This window comes from Rhodnius prolixus, unplaced genomic scaffold, assembly GCF_049639745.1.
Source record: "Rhodnius prolixus isolate KJV_2025 unplaced genomic scaffold, Rpr scaffold_4, whole genome shotgun sequence".
NCBI classification, from domain to species: domain Eukaryota; kingdom Metazoa; phylum Arthropoda; class Insecta; order Hemiptera; family Reduviidae; genus Rhodnius; species Rhodnius prolixus.
The window spans coordinates 7,150,380-7,172,136 of NW_027411614.1; the positions used below are offsets into that span (position 1 = coordinate 7,150,380).

General features: G+C 30.5%; 2 protein-coding genes across 2 annotated transcripts; one reads left to right on the plus strand and one right to left on the minus strand.

Annotated features, from left to right (window-relative positions):
- The first annotated feature begins 152 nt into the window (after positions 1–152).
- CYLD (ubiquitin carboxyl-terminal hydrolase CYLD) lies at positions 153–15,780 on the plus strand. Its single transcript, XM_074131970.1, has 14 exons — positions 153–1,580; positions 1,679–1,892; positions 1,964–2,082; positions 3,320–3,413; positions 3,497–3,604; positions 5,282–5,478; positions 6,102–6,267; positions 6,364–6,523; positions 6,727–6,923; positions 7,980–8,167; positions 8,257–8,365; positions 10,330–10,445; positions 10,977–11,193; positions 12,024–15,780. Exons 1-14 carry the CDS (start codon positions 1,104–1,106, stop codon positions 12,203–12,205), a joined length of 2,544 nt encoding a protein of 847 aa, XP_073988071.1. The 5' UTR covers positions 153–1,103; the 3' UTR covers positions 12,206–15,780.
- Maf1 (repressor of RNA polymerase III transcription Maf1) lies at positions 14,762–21,756 on the minus strand. The gene is made up of 7 exons (XM_074131993.1): positions 20,985–21,756; positions 20,795–20,906; positions 20,569–20,718; positions 20,090–20,246; positions 18,604–18,728; positions 17,903–18,022; positions 14,762–16,072 (listed from the first exon to the last, which is right to left on the minus strand). Exons 2-7 carry the CDS (start codon positions 20,875–20,877, stop codon positions 15,997–15,999), a joined length of 711 nt encoding a protein of 236 aa, XP_073988094.1. The 5' UTR covers positions 20,878–20,906; positions 20,985–21,756; the 3' UTR covers positions 14,762–15,996.
- Position 21,757: the final 1 nt, after the last annotated feature.

Sequence of the window (21,757 nt, forward strand, 5' to 3'; positions counted from 1 at the left end):
AAAGATCTTTAAGTATTTTCTGAAAGTTGGGAAAAATGAAAGTAAATATTAATTCATACAATACGTGGAAACTAAGTTACTTTTTTAAAGCACTTGTTCTATTAAAAAGGTATTTTGATAATCTTAGCAGCTGGACTTATTCTTGTTCAGTGTTTTCTTATATTCTTAAATTTCTTATATTACAGTGAACCTCTAGTTTTCGCGAAGCTCCTAGCGAAAGTAAAAAATGCGGAACCCCACAATTGGTCCTGGTCAAATACAACAGTACCACCAGAAAGTACGTGGTTTACCTTAATTACAGAGACAAGCTAATGGAGTTGAATGTTGCATGCTGGCCCCAAGAAACTATTTCTTCAAAATTCAAACGTCCGCAGTTTCTCTTAATGTACTACGCCATGACCATCGACAGGCAGGCATAGGCGCAGAGTTTGAAAATAACTGGTGTGGATCTGAAGATGGACGTTTCTTTTATAAACAGTTGTGTTTCTCCTGTGGCATGCTCAATAGTCGTTCACATGGCTGCATGATCGTCCTTAAAAATCTTAAAAATTAAAAAAATAATATTTTTCAGGGAGGCTCTGAGTATTTAATCTGGGAGTCGTATTTAGATCATAAATATTTATTCGGATATTTTTTTTTGACAAAATTCATTTAAGCAATTTTGAGGTGTAAGTTCATATGTTGACTTCTTTTTTTTACTGTTTATTATGTTGTACTGCCAAATTTGTATTTCAATCAATCTTGAAACTTAATCGATTTACACGTGAAGTCGAAAAGATTAAATGACATCGAATAGTATTTGGTTTTTCTTGAAAGGGAGTGTTTTCTGTCGGTTTTAAATACGTATTAAAAAACTACTTTTGTGCTAAAATTTTTTAAAAATATGAATGACAATTAGTTTCTTTAGACGTTTTATAGATTAGAGTATACCAGTATCTATTTCAAGTGAAAACTTCATGCCCGTTGCATGACATAGTTTTATTTATTTGACACTAGTGAGTTAATGTTAAATTTAGGTTATAGTCTAGGAAGTTGGATACATTTATTTATTGGATTAATGGATTTTAAGTAGATCAAGTTTTTTTAAAGAAATTATTTAAGCAATGATGACAGTAAAGAGAAAGACTAAGAAGAATTGTTTGTCCAATTCTTATTGTATGTCAACGGAAAGTACTTCAATAAAAAAGCTTCCTGATAATGGTAAAAAAGTTGTAAAAACTTTATTTAAAGCAACACTTGTTAACGTAAATGATGAAATTGATGACGATCATGTTGCAATTAAAATAGTCAATCTTGATAACCAATATGACGTTTCTGAAGAAGATCTTTGGCTGTGTCCCCGAGAAGTATTAATTCATGTTGATAAGTCAGTATGGCTTCTTATTTGTGCTGTTCCTCAACCTACTGAAAGAATTTTTCTGTTGAAAAATCGAGATTTATGTGATGAGTTTACCAAACTAAAAGTAGGCTCAACCGTCGGTGCCCTGACAAATAATGGTCAGTACACTGAAGCTGTTGTCAAGTATATTGGACCTGTACATAAAAAAGGAATAGGAACATATTTCGGTGTTGAGCTTTTGGTATGATTTTGTATTTACTGATTTTCTGTTTGTTTATTGCGTGAAAGAAAATTTGTAGCATGGTTTGAGTTGAAGTAATTTATGTTTCTCCACTATAGGAAGGAGAGTTAGGAGATTGTGATGGAAAATACCACACCACTCGCTACTTTAGTTGCCCTTCTAACAAAGGATTGTTCCTCGCCATCAATGCCATAATGCCTAAATCATATTCAGTCCAGTCTAATCCTCCAAGTAAATCCGTCCATCAGTTAAGGGACGAATTTGAGAGAATGCAATCTACTTATTATCCTGAAGAGAAAACCAGCAAAATAAGTATGTTAAAGATATAAAATGTTTACAATAAAAAAACGTTCAATTTTTTAATGAAAAACTTATTAAATTAGATAAATGTGATTGTGAGAAAAGTATATTAAAAAGTGGGGATCGAGTTGTGTACTTAGACGATGCTCCATTAGAAGCAACTGTGCTTAAAACTTACGAAATCCCAGCGGGTGTTAAATTTGTAAGTATGTTTTTCTTTCAAATATAAATATATTAGAATATTTGCTTATATTCTGTTTTTAGACTAATTGTTCTCCCTTATATGTTGAGTACATTAAAAAAATACGCGAATTTTTCTTTTCATTTAGTATCATAATTTTTAATTATTTATAGATGATATATTTATTTATGTCAGCTTCAGTTATATTACCTATAGTTAGATACAAAGTAAGTATATCATCTGTACTAACTTTCCAATCCCGGTTTTTTCTTTATTTCGACATTTTGTAGGAAATTGATTTACTATAGAGAAAGTAAGACTTTGAATCTGCACGTTATTTTTCTATCACTTCCTGCATTAGGGTGAAACAACATGTAAAAGGCCATTTCCTCCTCTTCCTGACACAATCTGCACAACGGTTCCGAGCTAAAGAGCCCCATCTTGTACAGGTGCTTCCTGAACCTAACGTGCCACGAGAATAGGCATGCAATCTGATTTCCACCCAAGCCCAGAGTCTCTTCAGTTCTTTGTTTATGTTACATAGCCAGGGCATAATAGTCTTGCCGTGTTTGAGCCTAGGAAACATCACCCAGTTCTTTACATGCTTTCTCCAGATCCAGTCTCTGAGAACCCTGACTTTGGGTTACTTCCAGTTTGTGCTTAACAGCGGACGATAGAGAAGGGATTATCTATGCGGTTAGCGTATTGGATCCCTACGCGGAGATCCCGGGTTTGAATCCAGTTGTTGGCCCTTAGATTTTCTCTTTCAAGCAGCTTCTTACAGCTCACTGCGCGGTGATTAAAAGTGTTGTGTCCGGAGGCCGGCAGTGCTTTGAAAAAAGATCTGGGCGCCAATAACCTGAGCTGTTGACGTGCCTTAAATCATTAAAAAAATAAAAAAAAAGGCGGACGATTGTTGTATAGGCTTAGCGTAGGTCACTAGTGGGTCTAATAATAACGGATTACAGTTTTATCTAATGAAGATGTTATATATATACCAAATCAAAACGTCTATAGTCAAAGTGGAGACAACATAAAAAGAAATATGAGATTAGAAAAAAAAGTGCTCATTTGTAATAAAACATTTTTCCTGTGAATTTATTTTTTATGAAATGCATTCTGAGAAATAAATTATCATTGTACATAATTTGAATAATGTTACTCACTCTGTGAATTTAAATGGTCTAAAAGGAACCTAATAAACAAACATACATAAAAATATAGAATTCTTTTTTTTACCATTTATTTCTCATTTTAGGAAGAAACAAGTAGAAGTAATTACAGCAATGATTTCAAGTCTGTAAAAGCTTCACAGCTTATCAAAATAAGTGATTTTAATGGAACCACTTTTGGTAATATATAGTACTTTTTTTAAAACTTTAAAAAAGTAATCTGATCTGTTGAAATAGAAGTTACTCTTTTTTTTATTTTCAAGATTCAGTAAGAGAAAATGGAGATCTCATTAATTTGAGTGATAGCTGCAGTAAACTGAATAAAACTACGCCAGAATTAATTGCCTATAAAACGAATTTATATTGCGAAGGTAATTTTTATTTTTTAGCGAACATATTTTTTTGTTTTTAAACTAACTATTTAGAATTGGCATTATAATATGTTTAGTTATAAAGTAATACTCACGATTTAAGGTATGATTGTGGTAGCCATTGACTGTTCCACTATTCGAACTAAACTATTTTTAGTAGATGTAGAGACAGAAATAGTACTAAGTGGAATAGTCAAATTAATTTCATTCCTAAAAGGTTTTTTTTTTTTTTTAATTTTTCATCCTCAGTTTCTTAGTTAGTAAAGTTTTTTTGTAAAATATGTATAGTTTTTAAGTGCCCTGAAATTGTTCAGTTTTAAATGAAAGCAAGAACACGGCTGAAAGGAAACTAAACATTTTTTTTTTCTTGCAAATGTACTTTATCATTTTACTTAATTTGACTGTTCGGAGTCAGATTAATAATTCTGAAGAATGTCGTATCCAAATATTCCATTAACGGTGTTGGAAATAGAAGAGAAATATGCAAAGGAGTTCAGCTTAAGGAAATGTATGCTTCTCTTTCACCCTGGCATTATTTACTATTGTATTTCAAGATTTATGATGTTTTTACTTCTGGATTGTTTGTTTTGTGATACAAATTTGCCTTATAAGAAAAGGGGAGCTATGTGCTGTTCTATTGGTACTAACGATGATTATCTTAGAATTAAATAGTTACCTAGGTAATAAAAAAATTCTTATGGAGTATAGTATTTAATAAACAACAAAAGTTTTATTTCATCACTGCATTCCTTCTAAATAGAATTTTATATTGCAAAATGCTGAAATTAGAATGTTTTGTAACGTAAACACGTGTTTCCAAGTTAGTTTTATAACAGTGAGTTTAGGGCAAGTGTATATATATATATTCACTTATATGTATATATAAGCATTTTTTTTTCACTATTATTCCTTTATTTTTGAATTTTCGCTAGGATTATATAAGTATTAACGCATTGGAATTTCATATTTAGACCTTTCAGCAATTAATTCAACATGGTTAAAGCGAAACTCCTGTTTGTTTTTGTACTATATCTTCCGTTATTTCTATGTATGCAGTGAACTTTTCCAATGATAGCTATAGTTTAGATAATGTAAGTCAGTTGCTGGTTAATGTAGATATCGCCGATATCATGCCATGAAAAAAATCAAATAGAAATCCAAAATAAAAAATTTTGCCTCTTTTTATCATTTTCAGTAATTAAATAAGATAGTCAAGGATTTTTAAATAAATATGGGTTTAAACAGTTATTTTCGTTGATTTTATCCGTATAGCACACAAATTTGTATTATTTCTAATCGATTTCCAGTTTTCATTCATCAACAAAGAGTGATTGAATAGTTTGTCATAGAGAATTTGACTTCATTGTTCTAGCTCAGCAAATTTATTGTGTTAAAGAAATTTTTTTGAAGACAAATCCTCTACACGAAACTGTTTATCCATGTTTGATGAGAGATGAAAATCCGAAACCGCTCAGAAATAGTGTAAAACTTGCGAACTACTAAGGATAAAATCAGCAATCTTATTCATAATGCGAATTTAACCACTTTTTCATCAATAAAATATGTTTGGTGATAGTATCACCATACCAATTCTGCTTAAGTTTTTAATGTTTAATTTTTATAGACCAATCATTTAGTAAACAACAAATTACTCTTACTCTTCTTGATTTTTCACAGATATTGGCGCAAGTAGTGAGAGTGATGGTAGCGGATACACATACGACACTCCTGAATCTGGCAGTGGAGAAGATACTTTTGTGGTTGGATCGCTTGTAGAGGTGATGGTTGAAGGAGAACCAATGTATGGCGTGATTCGATGGATTGGTACAATACCTGGATTGAAAAAGGGCAAAAAAGTTGCCGGCATAGAAATGGTTGGCTCACCGATCATAATAGAAATATGATTAATAATTGTAAATAAGAAACTATAATACAGTTGAAATTAGAGTAAATTAACATGATGAAAAAAAATATCCGAATCCATTTATATCTTGAAGATCTATTTGTTTTAACCTATGTACATATATGATTAAGAACGCGAGATTAAAAAAAGTGGTTGGTTGCTGCAATTTATCTAGTATGTGAGTATTGAACAATACCAGATAGATGTTTTTTTATTAGTAGGCTAATGGAACGCATGCAGGGACGCCTAATTTGTTGAAGGTGTTTTCCTGATTTTCAAATTTATTTATTTTATTATATTCGCCATTAATTGCGGCATTTACAGTCATTAGAACAATTCATCTACCTTACATTTGTATTAACAAAAACTTATTAAAGTTGATTTTAAAATTATAAGTTGGAAATATTTATCAGTTTTAGAAAGTAGAAAATGATATCTTACTTTCACGGAATTTTATGCTTTCTGAAGAGAGGCTATTGTTTTATCGAAATTCCATAAAATAATTTTTATCGTTACTTTTTCCTTGGATTGCGTTTCTGCAAGTTACCTATCTTAAAATAATCATCAATATTTACACTTTTTTTAATACATCAGGAAGAAGAACATCCAGGTTTAGGGGACGGCAGAATCTCTCTAAACGGTGAAAGATATTTTAAGTGCAATCCATCAAGATCTATCTTCGTCAACTTAAGTCACTGCAGGCGTGACTCGCGATTTCAAGATCATTCTTCGCATTCCTTAACAACCAAACGAAATGATGGTTAGTTTGAGTTTTCCTTTGGGGGAAATGTTATAGCTATTTTAATTGATTTTGTTTAATTCATTTTATGTTAATTTAAAGATTTTTTTTAATTAGATTTTGGCAGTGTGGAAAGTCCAGTAATTCACGGCTTTGTGCCTCCTATATCCCAAGAAGAAGACATAACGGAATTGTGCGGAAAATTTAGGGGAATACAGGGACATCACAATTCGTGTTATCTCGATGCTACCCTCTTTAGCATGTTTACCTTTACAAGGTATAAAGTTTTATGTCTAAATAACAAGTTATTTCAGTTAAAAAAAGTTCATTTCTGTATTTATTTGATCTAAACTCTCTTTAATGATAATCTACAAAAGGTTCCCAAGTCAATGTTGTGATCAATTTATTCTCCAATAAAGATCACCTTGTAATATTGCCTGAAATTAATTTTTTTTTGAGAAATGTGTTGCTGTGTTTCAGCGTATTTGATACATTACTGTACAGACCTGCTACACCTGATGATATACCCCACTATGATGAAGTCCAGCGAGTTTTACGAGAAGAAATAGTTAATCCATTAAGACAAAATCTATATGTTAGGGCGGATCGAGTTATGAAACTTAGAAAACTAATGGAACAGTTGTCTTCTGTGTCAGGACTTACAACTGATGAAAAAGGTACGCACAAGTTGAAGATTTACTCAGCTATTCACTCACTTAAGAGAAGAGATTAGCTATGTGGTTAGCGTGTAAGATCCCCCCGCGGAGTTCCTCGGGATCTGGGTTCGAATCCAACTGCTGGCCCTTTGATTTTTTATTTCTAGGAGCTTCTTACCGAGCAGGTGATGGTCACTGTTTATGGATTATTAGGCTGCAAGATCGATTAATACTAAACAAAAAGTATTTCTTACTAAAAAAGTTTCATGGACTTGAAAGCCCTTCCGCATAGACAGATATAGCACTCAGACTCTAGGTATAATTTTTTGTTTCCTCAGTGCATTGACAACTTGATCATTCTCGCCGCCTAGGAATTATTATTATTTTAATTTAAAAGCGTCAACATCTGAAGTAATTAGCACCCGAAGATTGTTTTAGAGTACTGTCGGCTTCTGGACAGTATCTCTCGATTACCTTCACCGTACAGTGAGCTGCAAGAAGCTCCTAGGAAGAGAAAATCTTAGGGCCTGCAGCTGTATTTGAACCCGTAACCTCCGCTTTGGAATCCAATACGCTCACTAGATGGCTAATGTCAAGGTATTATTAGTAATATTTAAACCCTGCAGAATATTTCTTATACATGTTATGCCCCCTTCAAATGGTCGGTCAGTTACGAGGTTTCCTCTATAAAAAAAAACAGTGTTTTACGATATATTAATAAAGAACGCTAGCTTTTGTAAAACCTAGAGACAGATGTTCTTGACGTCCATGATTGTGTGTTATATTGGTATTATGACGTCCTTAAAAAGAAAAGACTGCTTCAATTTGATGAAGGAGCTTCTCTGTTAATTCCAACCAAACGTACTTGTGCACTTGCTGCAGAACTGGTAATGTTTAAAGTCATGATTAGCCTCTCCTCCAATGCTGAAAAAAAGAAGAAGAAAAAGATATGTTAGATAATGCCGCATCAGTGAACCTTAACCTTAACATGAACCTTAACTTGCTGTCAAGAGAATGCATTCTTGCTATCTTCTTAAACATTTGTTTTTTGTAATATATTCGTTTATTTCTCATTAGATCCTGAAGAGTTCATGACATCCTTAGTAGCACAGATACTAAGAGCAGAGCCTTTTCTTAAGCTAAGTTCTGGTCAAGAAGCCTATCATTACCAACTGTTTGTAGAAAAAGACGATTCTCTTGCGTTACCTACTGTACAACAGTTGTTTGAACAGAGTTTCCTTTCTAGTGATATAAAATTGAAGGAAGTATGTACTTTTACATATGTACTGTTTTATTCAATACTTATTTGTATACTATTAAGTATATATTAACTGCATTGTATTTTGTTTTTAAGGTACCTTCCTGCCTAATTATACAGATGCCTAGGTTTGGTAAATCTTTCAAAATGTACCCAAGGATATTACCTTCTCAATTATTGGATGTAACAGATGTAATAGAAGATTGTAAGTAAATTATTTTTATTTACATTATTCTAAATTTTAACTAAATTCGGTGCGTTTTTCATCTGGAAAATGAAAACATGGTTTGTTAACTCACTTAATAAGTAGTAAACCATTTAATCAATTTTGTGCTCTTTCGGTACTTGTTAAGAAGAAAAGAATTGTTTAGGGTATGTTAAGGAGAAAATGCTCTGATCATCACGTTTTCACCACTTCCTCACTAGTAAAATATTTCACCACGTGGGCCTAAGTAAGCGGAAAATTGTCAGTGAGAAAGAAGCTCAAAAGTATGAACAACGTTGATTGAATTAAATGCACTTTTAATTTATTTGGAATTTAATCAATTAAAATTAAATAATCAGAATTTTAATTTATTGAATTAATTTTCCAAATTTAGTTTTAATCACTTTGGACGATTCAATTTTTTAATTTAATCAAAATTTAAGTGATTAAATTTTTTTAACCAGAACTTTGCAATGGTTGAACCAGGATCGGACCAATGCACCTTCATTCTTTCTAGCTGGTGCCTCATCACCATAATGTTCTTTCTCAAACCCCGGCACCTTCACTTTACCAACCAGCTGCTTCATCTCCATCATTATTACCACTTTTCTGAAACTCGGCACTTTCATTCTTCCATTATGAGTGCCATCAATTGGTGAATTGGGAAACCTTTTGAAATATCTTCTCTTTAACTATTGTTCCCTTTCTATTCCCGAGGATCCTCTCTAAAAGTTGTAAGGTTGACTCCCTTTGTCCACATCTCAATACGTTATTGAGAAGAGTGCTTGAGAATTATTGCAATCCGGTCTTTAGAATAAGTTCTTATGATGTCTCTATCGATGTATCGCTGGAGCAATTGTTTGGTGGAGACACCATGATCATTAGGGATTTGTCATTAAAATCTCTAAAACAAATAGCCATAATAGATACTGGAGGAGTAACAAGTAATACTTTTAACTTGCAAAGTGTTAACCATCTCACGGAAAACACTGATAAATGAAGAATAAAACACAACTTCTCTATCCGCAATTAGTAACCAAGTCGGTCCAAAAAGATGATAAAGTAGTGTTCGCCTACTGTTATAAGTGGCATGTCAATCAAAGGTTGGTTCAATGTAACATAAAGTGATGAATTTCTCTCAAATTAATTGAGCAATGCAGCCTTACGTGAGATCTTTCTAAACCAGGAACGTCCTACAAAACGAGGTTCCACCAGAGTGAAATAGCATAGATGATAAAGAAGTAACTTAAATTACTTACTCACAAACATGGAGATGTTTAATAGACTGACAAACAAAACTAGACTAATACATAGGTTACTTGCAATGCGTTAAAAAGTTAAATACGAGTGTAGTAAGGTCGTATATAAGTCTAGAAAGTCGTCAAAATGGTTAATGGTATGAGTGAAGGTTTCTAAATAAGTCTATTGAGTCAACATAAATGTAGTCAAATGTATAAAAATCTAGTCAGTCGTCAACATGGTTTCAAATTATTCAAAAAATTATTTCAAAAAAATTAAATTAAAATTAAATAATCTTTATAATTTTTCAAAAAAAAAAAAAAGTTCAATTAAATTTTCAGATTTAATCATATTTTTTTTTAGTTTGATTAACGATTAAATTTGAAATTTAGTTAACTAATTAATTGTCATTTGATTAAAAGTGCGATTAATTTCGCCGATTAAATTCTGATTTAAATTAGAAAAAAATTACTCATTTAAATTTATGATAAATTTTATTTTTAATCAGTGCCAATCTCTGACTGAAAAAAATGCACTGGCTTTTGATATACCCCAGTTTTCTGCACGAAACCTGATTTTATCTAACGATTTAGACATTTTAATTGCCATTATTGTTCTGGAAGTTAGTGATGGAATAGATTTTCAAACATGAAATAAGGTTGCGTTAATTGGTTTGCGGCCGAAGTACTTTAACATGGTTAACATAGAAATATATTGCTTTTCAGCACCACGACAGTGTACAGTTTGTGGGAAGCTTGCCGTCTATGAATGTAAACAATGTTTCAATCAATGTGATGAAGGTTTACCCAGTATTTCTTTTTGTGAAAATTGCCTTGGCACCGTAAGTATTTTTTTCGTCTTTTAATCTATTGTGATTTCAACATGCGAATTATGTGAAATTTGAAGTCTCCTCTTTAAAAAATTAATAATTAACTGCCCTTCAGAAGCTTATGATAGGATTGCAAAAAAAAAAAAAAAAAATAGTTATAAAGGAGAACCATCCTCTTCATTTTAAAGAAAATTTGGCAATTTTAACTTTTGTATGAAAAGAGGAAAAAATTGTCAGAGTTAGATGTTTGTCAAACTTTTTGAGTTTAAAATGTATTAAATTTAACTGATGTTCACATTTTTGTACACTGTTAATTTTTGTACATTGTTGGGCAGCAAATTTTCAAAAAATATTTTCTCAAGAATGAAAAAAAAAAAAATTGAGAGCGTCATTTACTGTGTGCCAATCCAAATCATTTTTTTGTTATTATGCAAAAACAAAACCAACTCAGTGAAAAAAAAAATCTTGTTACAAAAATAAATATGTTTTTTATTCAAATAAGCTTATTAATTACTCACTTATTATAATTTTATTTTTTAAAAGGCACACACCCATGAAAAAAGACAGACTCATCGTTGGCGTAAACTGTCAGTTCCTCCAGAATTTGAACAACTCAAAGAGCATTGTGTTGTACCGCGGTTATATATGCAACTATTTGCGGTTGTGTGTATAGAAACATCCCATTACGTTACATTTGTTAAATGTGGTACAAGTGAAACGGCACCATGGTGTTTTTTTGATTCTATGGCAGATAGAAAAGGTGAATATGCATTGATGTATAATATATATTTTTTTTTAATAAGTTAGTGAAGAAAAAGTCTTATTTATTATGAAAACATAACTTAAGGCCGTAAGTTGAATAAACTACATAGCAATAACTATATCAAGAAAGAATTCTAATAACTTTCAGATCCTCTCCCGAAAACGACTTAGAAATCGAGAAACTAAAACATAAGCCCCCCAAAAAATTATCCTGCTACCTCTCTTACTGCTGTTCTATAGCTGGGGGACCTAAGTTTATTACCAAACATTTTAAGACACCAGCTGGTAAAAGTTGATTGGTGCCATATCTTATTATCCCTTCTCCATTGGAGCTAGTGGGGTTTGATATTAGGCCTTCTCCGGGCTTGCAGAATAACTTATGATACTTGCGAATGATGGAACTGCGAAATCATTCATTCATTCATTATAGTTTGGTAACTCAGAATAATGTGATTACATCACTTGTAAAAGCAACGCTACTAAACTAACAGTGCAAACCCACCAAAGAGATGCTAAACAAAAATATTTTGTTAATGGGGAAAGAGAACTCTTCCAAGACGCAAATTCTCGTACGCCATATCAAGTGCTTCCAACAATGTAAGATTGGAAATTTTCAACTTCTGTCTCTCCCCGTTTTTCTGTTCATACCAGCATCCCTTTGATCACAGCTTTTCGGCAAACATGACCCATTCCTTTGCATAGTAAAAAAATATCAATACAGTGAGTAATAGTGTTCTATGTAAAACAGTTTTAAAACGTGTTCACCGTTTAAGTATTATTAGAGCAAATAATTACCTTTAATGTTTCACTTGTGTATTTTTCCTTTAGGAGAACAGAATGGTTATAACATTCCAGAAGTTGTAGCATGTCCAGATCTCCCACATTGGCTCTCAGACAATGCACATCTCTTGCCACAAATGGAAAAACATCTACCAGAACACGCTAAACGATTATTATGCGATGCATATATGTGCATGTATCAGAGTACCGAAGTAATGATGTACAGATAAACTTATTTCTGTTAGTTGTGTACAGTTAAGACCACCCCTAAAAGCGCAATCCAGTTACTAATTTCGACTTAAAAATAAGGAAAGATAAAACAATAAAAATATATTTTAAAAAAATGTATTCGAGCTTAGCTATTTCGCTGTACTTTAGTAGTACAATCAAAAGTATTTATTTTTCATATACTAATATTTCTAGGACAAGTTAAACAAATTATCCTATTTCATTACTTTTTTAGTTAGTCATTTAATTTGTTTTTGAATGAGTTTTAGGGAATGTTTTTTAATTTTTAAAGGAAAATAGAGTGATAAAAAAAAAATAATAAGACATTATAAAAAGAGAGAACAGTGTTGTTCGAGAAATATGCAATTTTATAGATCTTTCACATTGAGAAAGTTAAAGTAATTCATATCAAAATTTTAACAGTCTAGTCCATTATTTCAAAGTGAGTGTGTATGTATATATTAATATATAATATATATTTATACATACGTGCAAATAATATATATAATTAAGAAGAAAGTTAGTAAAACTTGGTATTTAACGATTTGGTTTAATACTTAATCTGCTTTATAGAAGAAATACAGTAAGAGAAGATAATGTAATAAGATGACTGTAAATATTTGTATTGTTTTAAGTTAATTTTTATTTAATCTTTGCAAACATATTTGGATTATTGTTTTATGTACTAACTATTTAAATATTCCTAAACTTCAATTTCATAAACAGTGTTATTTGATGCTATAATGTAGCTGCTTGCAATAAACAAAAAAATTAATTAAAAGAAAAGTTAATGTAAAATAAAATGAGAACAATAAGTAAACAGAAATCAATTAACTGAAGAAAATTGTGTATATTTAAAAGAGCCGAATTAATAATAAATGAGAAACAATGTTTGGAAAAAATTATGTGTAAAAGAAAAAGGGAGGTGAAAGATAAAACTAAAATAAAAAAGCATTTATGAGTTAACGTAAAATAAATTGTGCTTAATTGATATAACATATACACAAAATTGGAGCTTAGCTGAACTTCTCTCGGTAGTAGAACTTCTATTTTAAAGTATTTTTTACTTGTTTAAATAAGCACCAATTTGAAAAAGGTAGTATAGTGTCAGATTTGTCTTACTTTTCAGGCATCAACCTGAGCCTTTTTTCGCCCGCCATTAGGGGTCAAAATCTATAATAAAGGTGACATCACATCAGTGGTTTAGAATAGGCACACCAAACTTTCGACAGAAAAAATGTTTTTTGATTAATTTAAGAGTTGGGCGTGTCAGTCACAATTTCCTTTGTTATTGGTTGCGAAAAAAAAAAATTCTTCGTACAGTGCAAAAGCAGACTGCATTTTAAAAAGTTTCAAATTACGTTATTCACATATACTATGCATTTGTTTGAGTATTGCTGGATAATCAATTTACTGAGTGGGCCAGACTACACTAATATAATAAGACTTTTTACAAGGGTAAATGTATTTCTTTTGTTTGCACCTTCAGGTACTTGATCGCAAAATTGTGTAAGTGAAAACTATATGTAGGTGGAGGAGTGTAATCTCCGTGTGTTTCAATGTTCATGAACGTCTGATATAGCTAATTAAACGAAATAGTCATGTTTTTAGCACTTACGACCCAACCAGCATTGGGGAGTAGAAGGATACTCTTAAGTAGTGGAGAAGCTAGAACATCTTAAGCTATTGTTACTATTTTTTTGTGGTGCTCTTGATACGAGTTAAAGTTGGGATTCTTAGGCAGATGATTAGAAAATGTAAGAGAGCTGAACTGTTCTTATCTCAAACTGGTTTACACAATGTAAAACAGGGAAAAAGTGTCAATTAATGAAATAGAAGTTAAAGACCATCTTTTGCAATGTTTTCTCGAATCTAGGTCAGGTTAGAGAAAAAAAAGCACCTGAGATTAAAATGACAAACCCATAATTATATGAAATAATTAATATGATCAGATTTAATTTGAAATACTTAACCAATCCACTTCTACTATGGCAGCTCTGAAGAGGCCTGAAATAAACTCGTTTACCTCTTGTTTAATCCTTTCCATTCATTACTAACCCCAAGTTCCTCGGTTCCTCATCCTTTACAGTTCCTACTTGTCCTGTCGCTTTCCGCAAGATTTCCTTGGGCAACCTTTTTTTTTCTCTTGCCCAGTGGCCTAAATAGTATCTTGGTATTCAGATTATTCTGTCCTCTCCATCTCTTTTCATTTACATTTCTCAGATAGCGAACCTCTCAATTGCATACCACTGGCTTATCAGTCTCAGTAAGAGAACTTGCTGGAATAAAAGCAAGGCTAGGTTTTGTGAATTTATACAATACAGTTTTCCTCCCTACTTTACAGTGAAACCATCTTAATCAAACCGCAAAATTTAGAAATAAAACGAGTTCCTCTTGTAAATTTATTCATTACTGCTTTTGCAAGGTGTCTATTCTTTTCCTTTTTTTTCTTTTTTTTTTTTGAGACACTTGGGATATTATAATAATATTAAAAATATAATTCTAATATAAAAAAGGTATGAGGGTGCACCTTATTTAAAAAAAAAAAATAATAATAATAATAGATTAATAGTTATATTAATTAAAATGTAACACACTTAACACACATAAATTACAGCAGGAAAACTTTTAAACTTAATTTTTATAAAAAATCATTCAAGACTTCTGTCATTTTTCTTGAATTTTACTTTTGTTGTTGTTAATTTTTACTTTTTTTTTGGAGATCCCCATATTATTCAGGGGAAAAAAGATAGAAAAGGAGAATATTGTATTGATTATTGATGAACTAAACTGACGAAAAAAAAACTATATTAAATGTTGAATATTGTTTTGTTTTTTAAACAAAAAAATATATATTTAATTTATAAAAATTGCACAATTTTATGTAAATTGTAGATAATAAATTGTTGAAAAATTTGCAATTTTAATAATAATTAATAAATAAATGTATACTACAATTACTTACATTTTTAATGACTGAGAATAAAAAAATATTTTTAATTTTGTTTAGTAAATAAAAATGGTTATCTTTTCAGTTCTAATTTTCCTTTTTTTTTTTTTTCTTTTTTTTTGTATAGATAGGTTTATTGTATAAATGAGCTTAAACTGAAAAGTTGCAGAAATAATTAATTGGACAAAATCTGACGTACAAAAGATTTATATAGAAACAGTAATAGAATTTTTAATTTTTTGCCATTAACACTAAAAGTGTGCTCAGTGCTTTTGTTTAAACAATTTTCATTAAATTAAATAGAAATACACTATACATTTATAATTATCTTTATACGCACATATATTTACTATTACTATTTTTTATAAAAATGATACAAGGTGAGATCTCTACTGGTGAAGAAAATTAAAGCTATATAGTATTGTTATTTTATTTTAGTTTATTCATTTTCTCTTAATTTCCGTTTAATAAGAACTCTTTAATTCTGAATGAAAAAATGGATTTATGAATTTCATTTTATTAACAAAATCCTTACAATAATAGTTTTTAAATAAATTTTCCATTTTCTAGTTTTTATTATTACTATAGTAATACAAATAGCTTAAAAAAAAAAAAATCTAAGGGGAACTGATATCAAGAACGTAATAATTCAGAAATTTTAGAAGAAAAACCAATAAAAATCTAAGAGCTTCCATCTTTTTTTGTTATTTCTTGAATTAATATTTGAATAACGTTAAAAATACTTTATAATTATTTAATAATATAAGAAGTAAAATTAAATGTAACACCAAAAAAAGTCTCTTTATTCTATTTTTTTTCTTTGTAGGTTTTTACTCACTATACCTAGTAGGTGTCTTCATCATCTTCATCGTCCATTGTGAAGTCACTTCCAACACCGGAATCCAATAGATATGCCGGGCTGAAAAATTTTGAATTATGAAATATGAAGTAGGTAATTTTCTTAATTCCAAAATGACAAAGCTGTCGGTTGAATGTAGGCCGCTAGATTGCTGACACGTTTCCGTGAGAGTACCCAACCGAAAATTATTTGATCTTCCTGCGACATTTTGTTTGATTTTATGTACACACCTGTATCAAAAACATAGACCATTCCTTGAAAACTATTTTTTTTAAACGGATAATTAAATGTTATTATTCACAACAATCAGCCGTATCTCAGGATTTTATGGCATTTTTTTTAAGACGCGATGCACTACATGTTGTACAATATAGTTACATAAGGTGCGATTATAGTTCAAACTGTCTAACCGAATGTAGTTTTTCACTTTACTTACAATAAATTGAAACGAGAACCTAACAGGCTAGTACATGATGTACAAATACCGAATAAATCTGGTATACATATCGTTAAAGATAAAAGTAAAAATACTGCAGAACTGACTGTAACATCACTCCGTTAAAGAGATAGGAATAAATTAGATGTTTGTCTAGGGTTAAGTATACTCTAATAATTAGCACACATTAACAAATTTAATTCGTAACTCATTCTAATCGCAATAATTTTCCAGGAAAATACAATTAAATGAATCGTAAAAGACGTCTATCTCTCTTTTTCTTTATCTATCTGCATTCAACTACCTCGTACTAAATACTAACTTTGTGACTTCTGATTTTTCTCCAAATTCTAAATGTTTACCAGTTCGTATTACCAGGCAATATTCACTATAATTATTAAAACCATTCATTTATCACTTCACTAAAATAGCTCTTTGTATGCAATTGTGGCTGTTCCTTCTCAAAAGTTACAAAATGAATTTCCCTAGAAAGTTATCAATAGACTATCACACATGAAATATGTTAAAATATTTTGTAAGCAGCAACTCAAAACTTTTTTAACATTGCTCCTTTACGAAGCTCTTTCTAGAGAAGGTGAACCGAAACGTAGAGTTGCAACCAACCGTTCACTGACACCTTTGATATTCCTTCCCTTCATGCTACGATTTAATATCAGCAATAATGCATTTGAATTAACTAATTCACAGAACATAGACAAATGGTTGTAAGAATAATGTGACTTTCTTTTTTTGTAAATAAAAAAAACACTACCAAATGCCGGTTTACCATTAACACTTACAAATTATTAAATTAAAATGTGAACAGATCCGCAATGTTGGATAATATCACTTATTTTATCCTTCATAGATCGCTCCTGATCGGTTCCGGACTTACATGCATCATCAGGAATTGATTTATCAATTAGGAGAAGAGAATTCGACTTCAACTATGTTTCCATCTCACGTCACTCGCTGACCAAGTTTATAACTATATACCATATCTACATAACGGGTACCTCAGGTACCCTTCATCAAGGGCTTCTTTTGGTTTTGGGAGCTGTGTACGTTATAACTCATGGACTGTACGGTAACAACTTGCATGTCTCTTAAATCCAATAGAAGCTCCAGACAAAAGACCCAGATGATACCCATCACGTAAACAAAAAAATAAAAAATGATAATAATAATAAAACTTTCCTTGGCTTAATTAAAACATTTATATCATAACTTGAAGCCTAATGCTTTGTGTCAATTTTCTTAATTCACATCATTGAAAAACACTATCTTCATAAACTACAGTTTCATCTTTCTTATTTATTAAATTATATTTTTTTCGTTTTTCAAACGGCTATTAACGTTTATTTTCCCCAATTTATACAACGCAATTGCACATTTTTTTTTTTTTTATATACCAGTATGAATATTAACCATGCATCATAAAAAAAGAATGTTACTTTATTGCTCTGCAAGTGAAGAACACAATACGTTTCAGTTTTTTGTTGTAAAAAAAGTAATTGAACGACCACAAACAGCCATCTTCACTGAAAGGATCCGAAGTGAGATCTGGATTATAACTGCAACAAAATGACACTATTGAAATAAAAAATCTATGTTATGTTAAAATTACAAATTAATAGGCTAAAAATTCATATATGCAAGCTTAAGATTAAATTAATTTTTATTTGTACCCTGATTCATCTCTAGAAAATTATAAAACAATGTGAAATCAGCGTTAGAAGATTGAAATATTTTATTTCTTGCTTCATGGTTAGACAATCTTTCACATATTTTCAATCTTTCCAAGAAAATAAGTTGTATTCTATCTACTTTCTAAAAATCTTGCTCTTGTTTGGCAATAATGAAAATTAATTCAAAAGATTCTTTGAATTTCAAATCATCTTTCCTGAAATTTCGCTTTTCAGCATAGTACAGTACTTTTTCTAACAAATGAAAGTAAGACCATTAATCAACTATCAAATAAGCTTCAGGCAAGTTTCAAATCTTTAATCAATTCTTTTGAGGAGTACTGATTCATCAAGATGTTTGTTACAAAGTTTGGTCTTAAGAATTTTTATCATTTTCTACAAAACTAACATGGTAATTTTAACCTTCATCAATTTCTGAACTTTAATTAATAACAATGAAATAGGCTGACCTGTAAATATCACACTCCGACATCGCAACTTCGTCTTGAATTGCCGCCCAAACATTTGTTCTGAGAGACCTGTACTGTTCGCCAACAGTGGCGCTCAAGTTACTATCCACAGTGTTCATTACCCACTGCAATCATTTCTTACTCTACATGATTTCTTCTATGAATTCGCAAACTCAAAAAATAAATAATCTTCTGACTATTTTAGGTTAAAGTATAGTGTATCTTGCCTTCAGGTTGTTACTTTTATTATTATTAATGGTAATAATTGGAAGGCTTTTTTTAGTCAGCGTATAAGTAGCTTTATAAACATATTCTAATTTAAAATTTATATCACAAAAAAAGTACAATTTTGAAGAGTTATCGACTCCCTATAACGCATGCACCTACGTAGATTTTTATAAGATAACCCAAGAAGATGTGGATTTGTAAGAGGGAGATCCCACTTCAATTCGTGAGGCTACTTCTTATTTGTTAGAAAAAAATGTTAATAGTAAAGTATGTGCTTCCGCCCCCGTCCATGACACCTAATAGGTAGTTAGACTTACAACCCCGCCTGAAAAAATAGGCCATAACTTTACTTTTTTTACCCGTAAAAACTGTGAAGATGGTTAAAAAGGTATAAATTGGAAAGAAAATACAATAATTACTATTGTAGGCTACCTTGGTGCTTACAAAATTTATGTGTTTAATCTTTATTTAGTTTTTTTGTTTTAAATAAAATGACTAATAGAGACACAAGTCTAAAGATCATGTACTAGTGATTACTAAACCTAAAACTATTACAACTTACAACGTTCACAAATTTTTTTTATTTTAAAAAATAAAAATAAAAAAATGTAGGCTTTTTCAAAATTTCCATTGTAAATGGGTGACTTATAAATCCTACTAGGTAATATTATGGAGAGAGAAAACATCTTTTTATTGGCGGCCTAGTGGAGTTAACAACCATATATTGATATTAAACTTTAACTCATACAAATATATTTGTAAAGTACTTATAATGAATTCATTGTATATGTATATAAACTTCTACATAATGAGTGACAAACGTGAGAGGGGGAAGATTATATTTGGTCAGCTACTATAAATAGCCTACACACTCAGCAAATTACATAATGGAGTACACTATGTTTTATGCACGAAATTATTTTTATTGGGTATAGTAATTATCAAACTTTCTAATGATAATAAGGATAACAATTCATATTGTTAAAAATAGAAAATAAATAAGATTTCTCCTTTCATTATTCCCTTTACTTCATGAAGAATAATTCTTATTTTCTTCTTTCAATAATCAAAATAATTTTTGTCTAACTTGAAATTTAAACTGTGTGATAAGATTTTGTTTCTTAAATATAAATAATAGCAAGAAAAAGCTACAAAAACATTTTTATTTCACATAAAAATAGGCAAATTAAAGCCAAATTAAATACACGGATTAATAAAATTGAGCTTCTGCTTCTTAAGTAAAATATTAAAGTTATACCTGTATACTAGGTTCTTTGCTGAATTCATGACTTTTAGCATCAGAAAAATCATAATCTGGTTGGAACGCAGCATTTAGTGTGGCTATCAAGTAGAATAAGGTCTTTCTGCTTATTGTATCGCACAGTGGTCCTTCTTCATCTCCTGAAATACTGCGGCTAAAAAGAAATAATATATATATATGAGACCATTTTTGTCTTTAAATTTTATAGTTTTGTAGTCTTATTTTTCTCTTTCTGTCTCAGCGAACGAAACTACTTAAAATAGCTTTATAATTTTTCAGTTTTATTCTCTGTAATCTATGTCCTACAAAATAAAGGAATTAATGCCAAACCTAAAAAATTAATTATTCATGTTGTTTTTTTAAATAAACAATAATTCGCACAAACCTATAATGGTGGGATTATGACCTCATTGACTTGATATGCACTAATAGTTAGAGAATTTAAAATTAAATAAAATAATCAATTTTTATCTGACCTATAATAGCTTTGTCCAGGAGAAATACCCAACCCTGACTGGGGAGGTGAGAGAGCCTGGAGGTCATTCGGTGTAACTCCATGTTCTGCATTGAACCTTTTATAAAGCTGCTTCTCATTGCCAGCCATTTTACATGAGTAACTTTCAATTCTACAAGTCATCAAATATTAATTTGACAAAACCACAAAAAAATTTATATTAACTTTTAATCAAATAGAAATATTACCTTCCGACAATTTTGCTATCTCCTGAATCAAAGCACAAAGCACTGTTCAGTGCTTCAAATCGTGAACTTTCTAAAAGCTTCATGTCTTAAATATTCTCAGCATATATCACAGCTATCACATTAATTAATAAATGTAAATTACATCACACTTAATATAAACAAAAATAAATTCAAAGACGCCAAGCCTTACCAAAAATAAGTTGTTTTAATATAAGCCCTCAGGTACAAATTACACTTTTCCTTTTTAAACACAACTAGGGCAAACTATTGAAAATTGCTTTATTGGGGCACTAAAGTTCCTGAACATTATTTTCGGATGAAGAAATATTCCTTTTCGTCTCGAATGCAGCAAACTTACTCCTGGGCTTATATGAATTATTTTTTCTTGACTCTCAATGAGTTGGTGGTACATTACAAAAATGGTAAACAGTAAATTACAGTCTTTGGCAAAATTAAAAAAAAAAAAAAATTACTGAAGTTATTTTATAATATAAACAAAATTTAATAAGAAAATTTTGATTGTTTACAAACAATGGCCGCTATAGGTCTTTTGAGTAACTATTGTCTTCTCACTCACAAAAACGTATACTTAAAAACCTTGTAACACACTATTCTTCATAAATGTTCACTGCACATTAACATAGTGATAATCTATGTAATTACTTTGAATATTAAATAAAAATTAAACGATAATGTAAACTTTTCTTATTTTTGACAGATCCCTCCGTTGCAGAACAAACAACTGTAATGGATGACCTCTGTAAGAGCTGGCAATTGCAACTAATAAAAGCAATATGTTAAAGTTTCTGCAAAATGTTAGCTAGTGCTCTCTAATGATTGTAAATACTATACTTACATAAATAATTCAATAGAGTCTCTACAAAACGCAATACCTACGATTAATATTGAATAATTTAAATGTAAGAATCAAATCAATGTTGGTAGCACTTGCTTCCCATCATG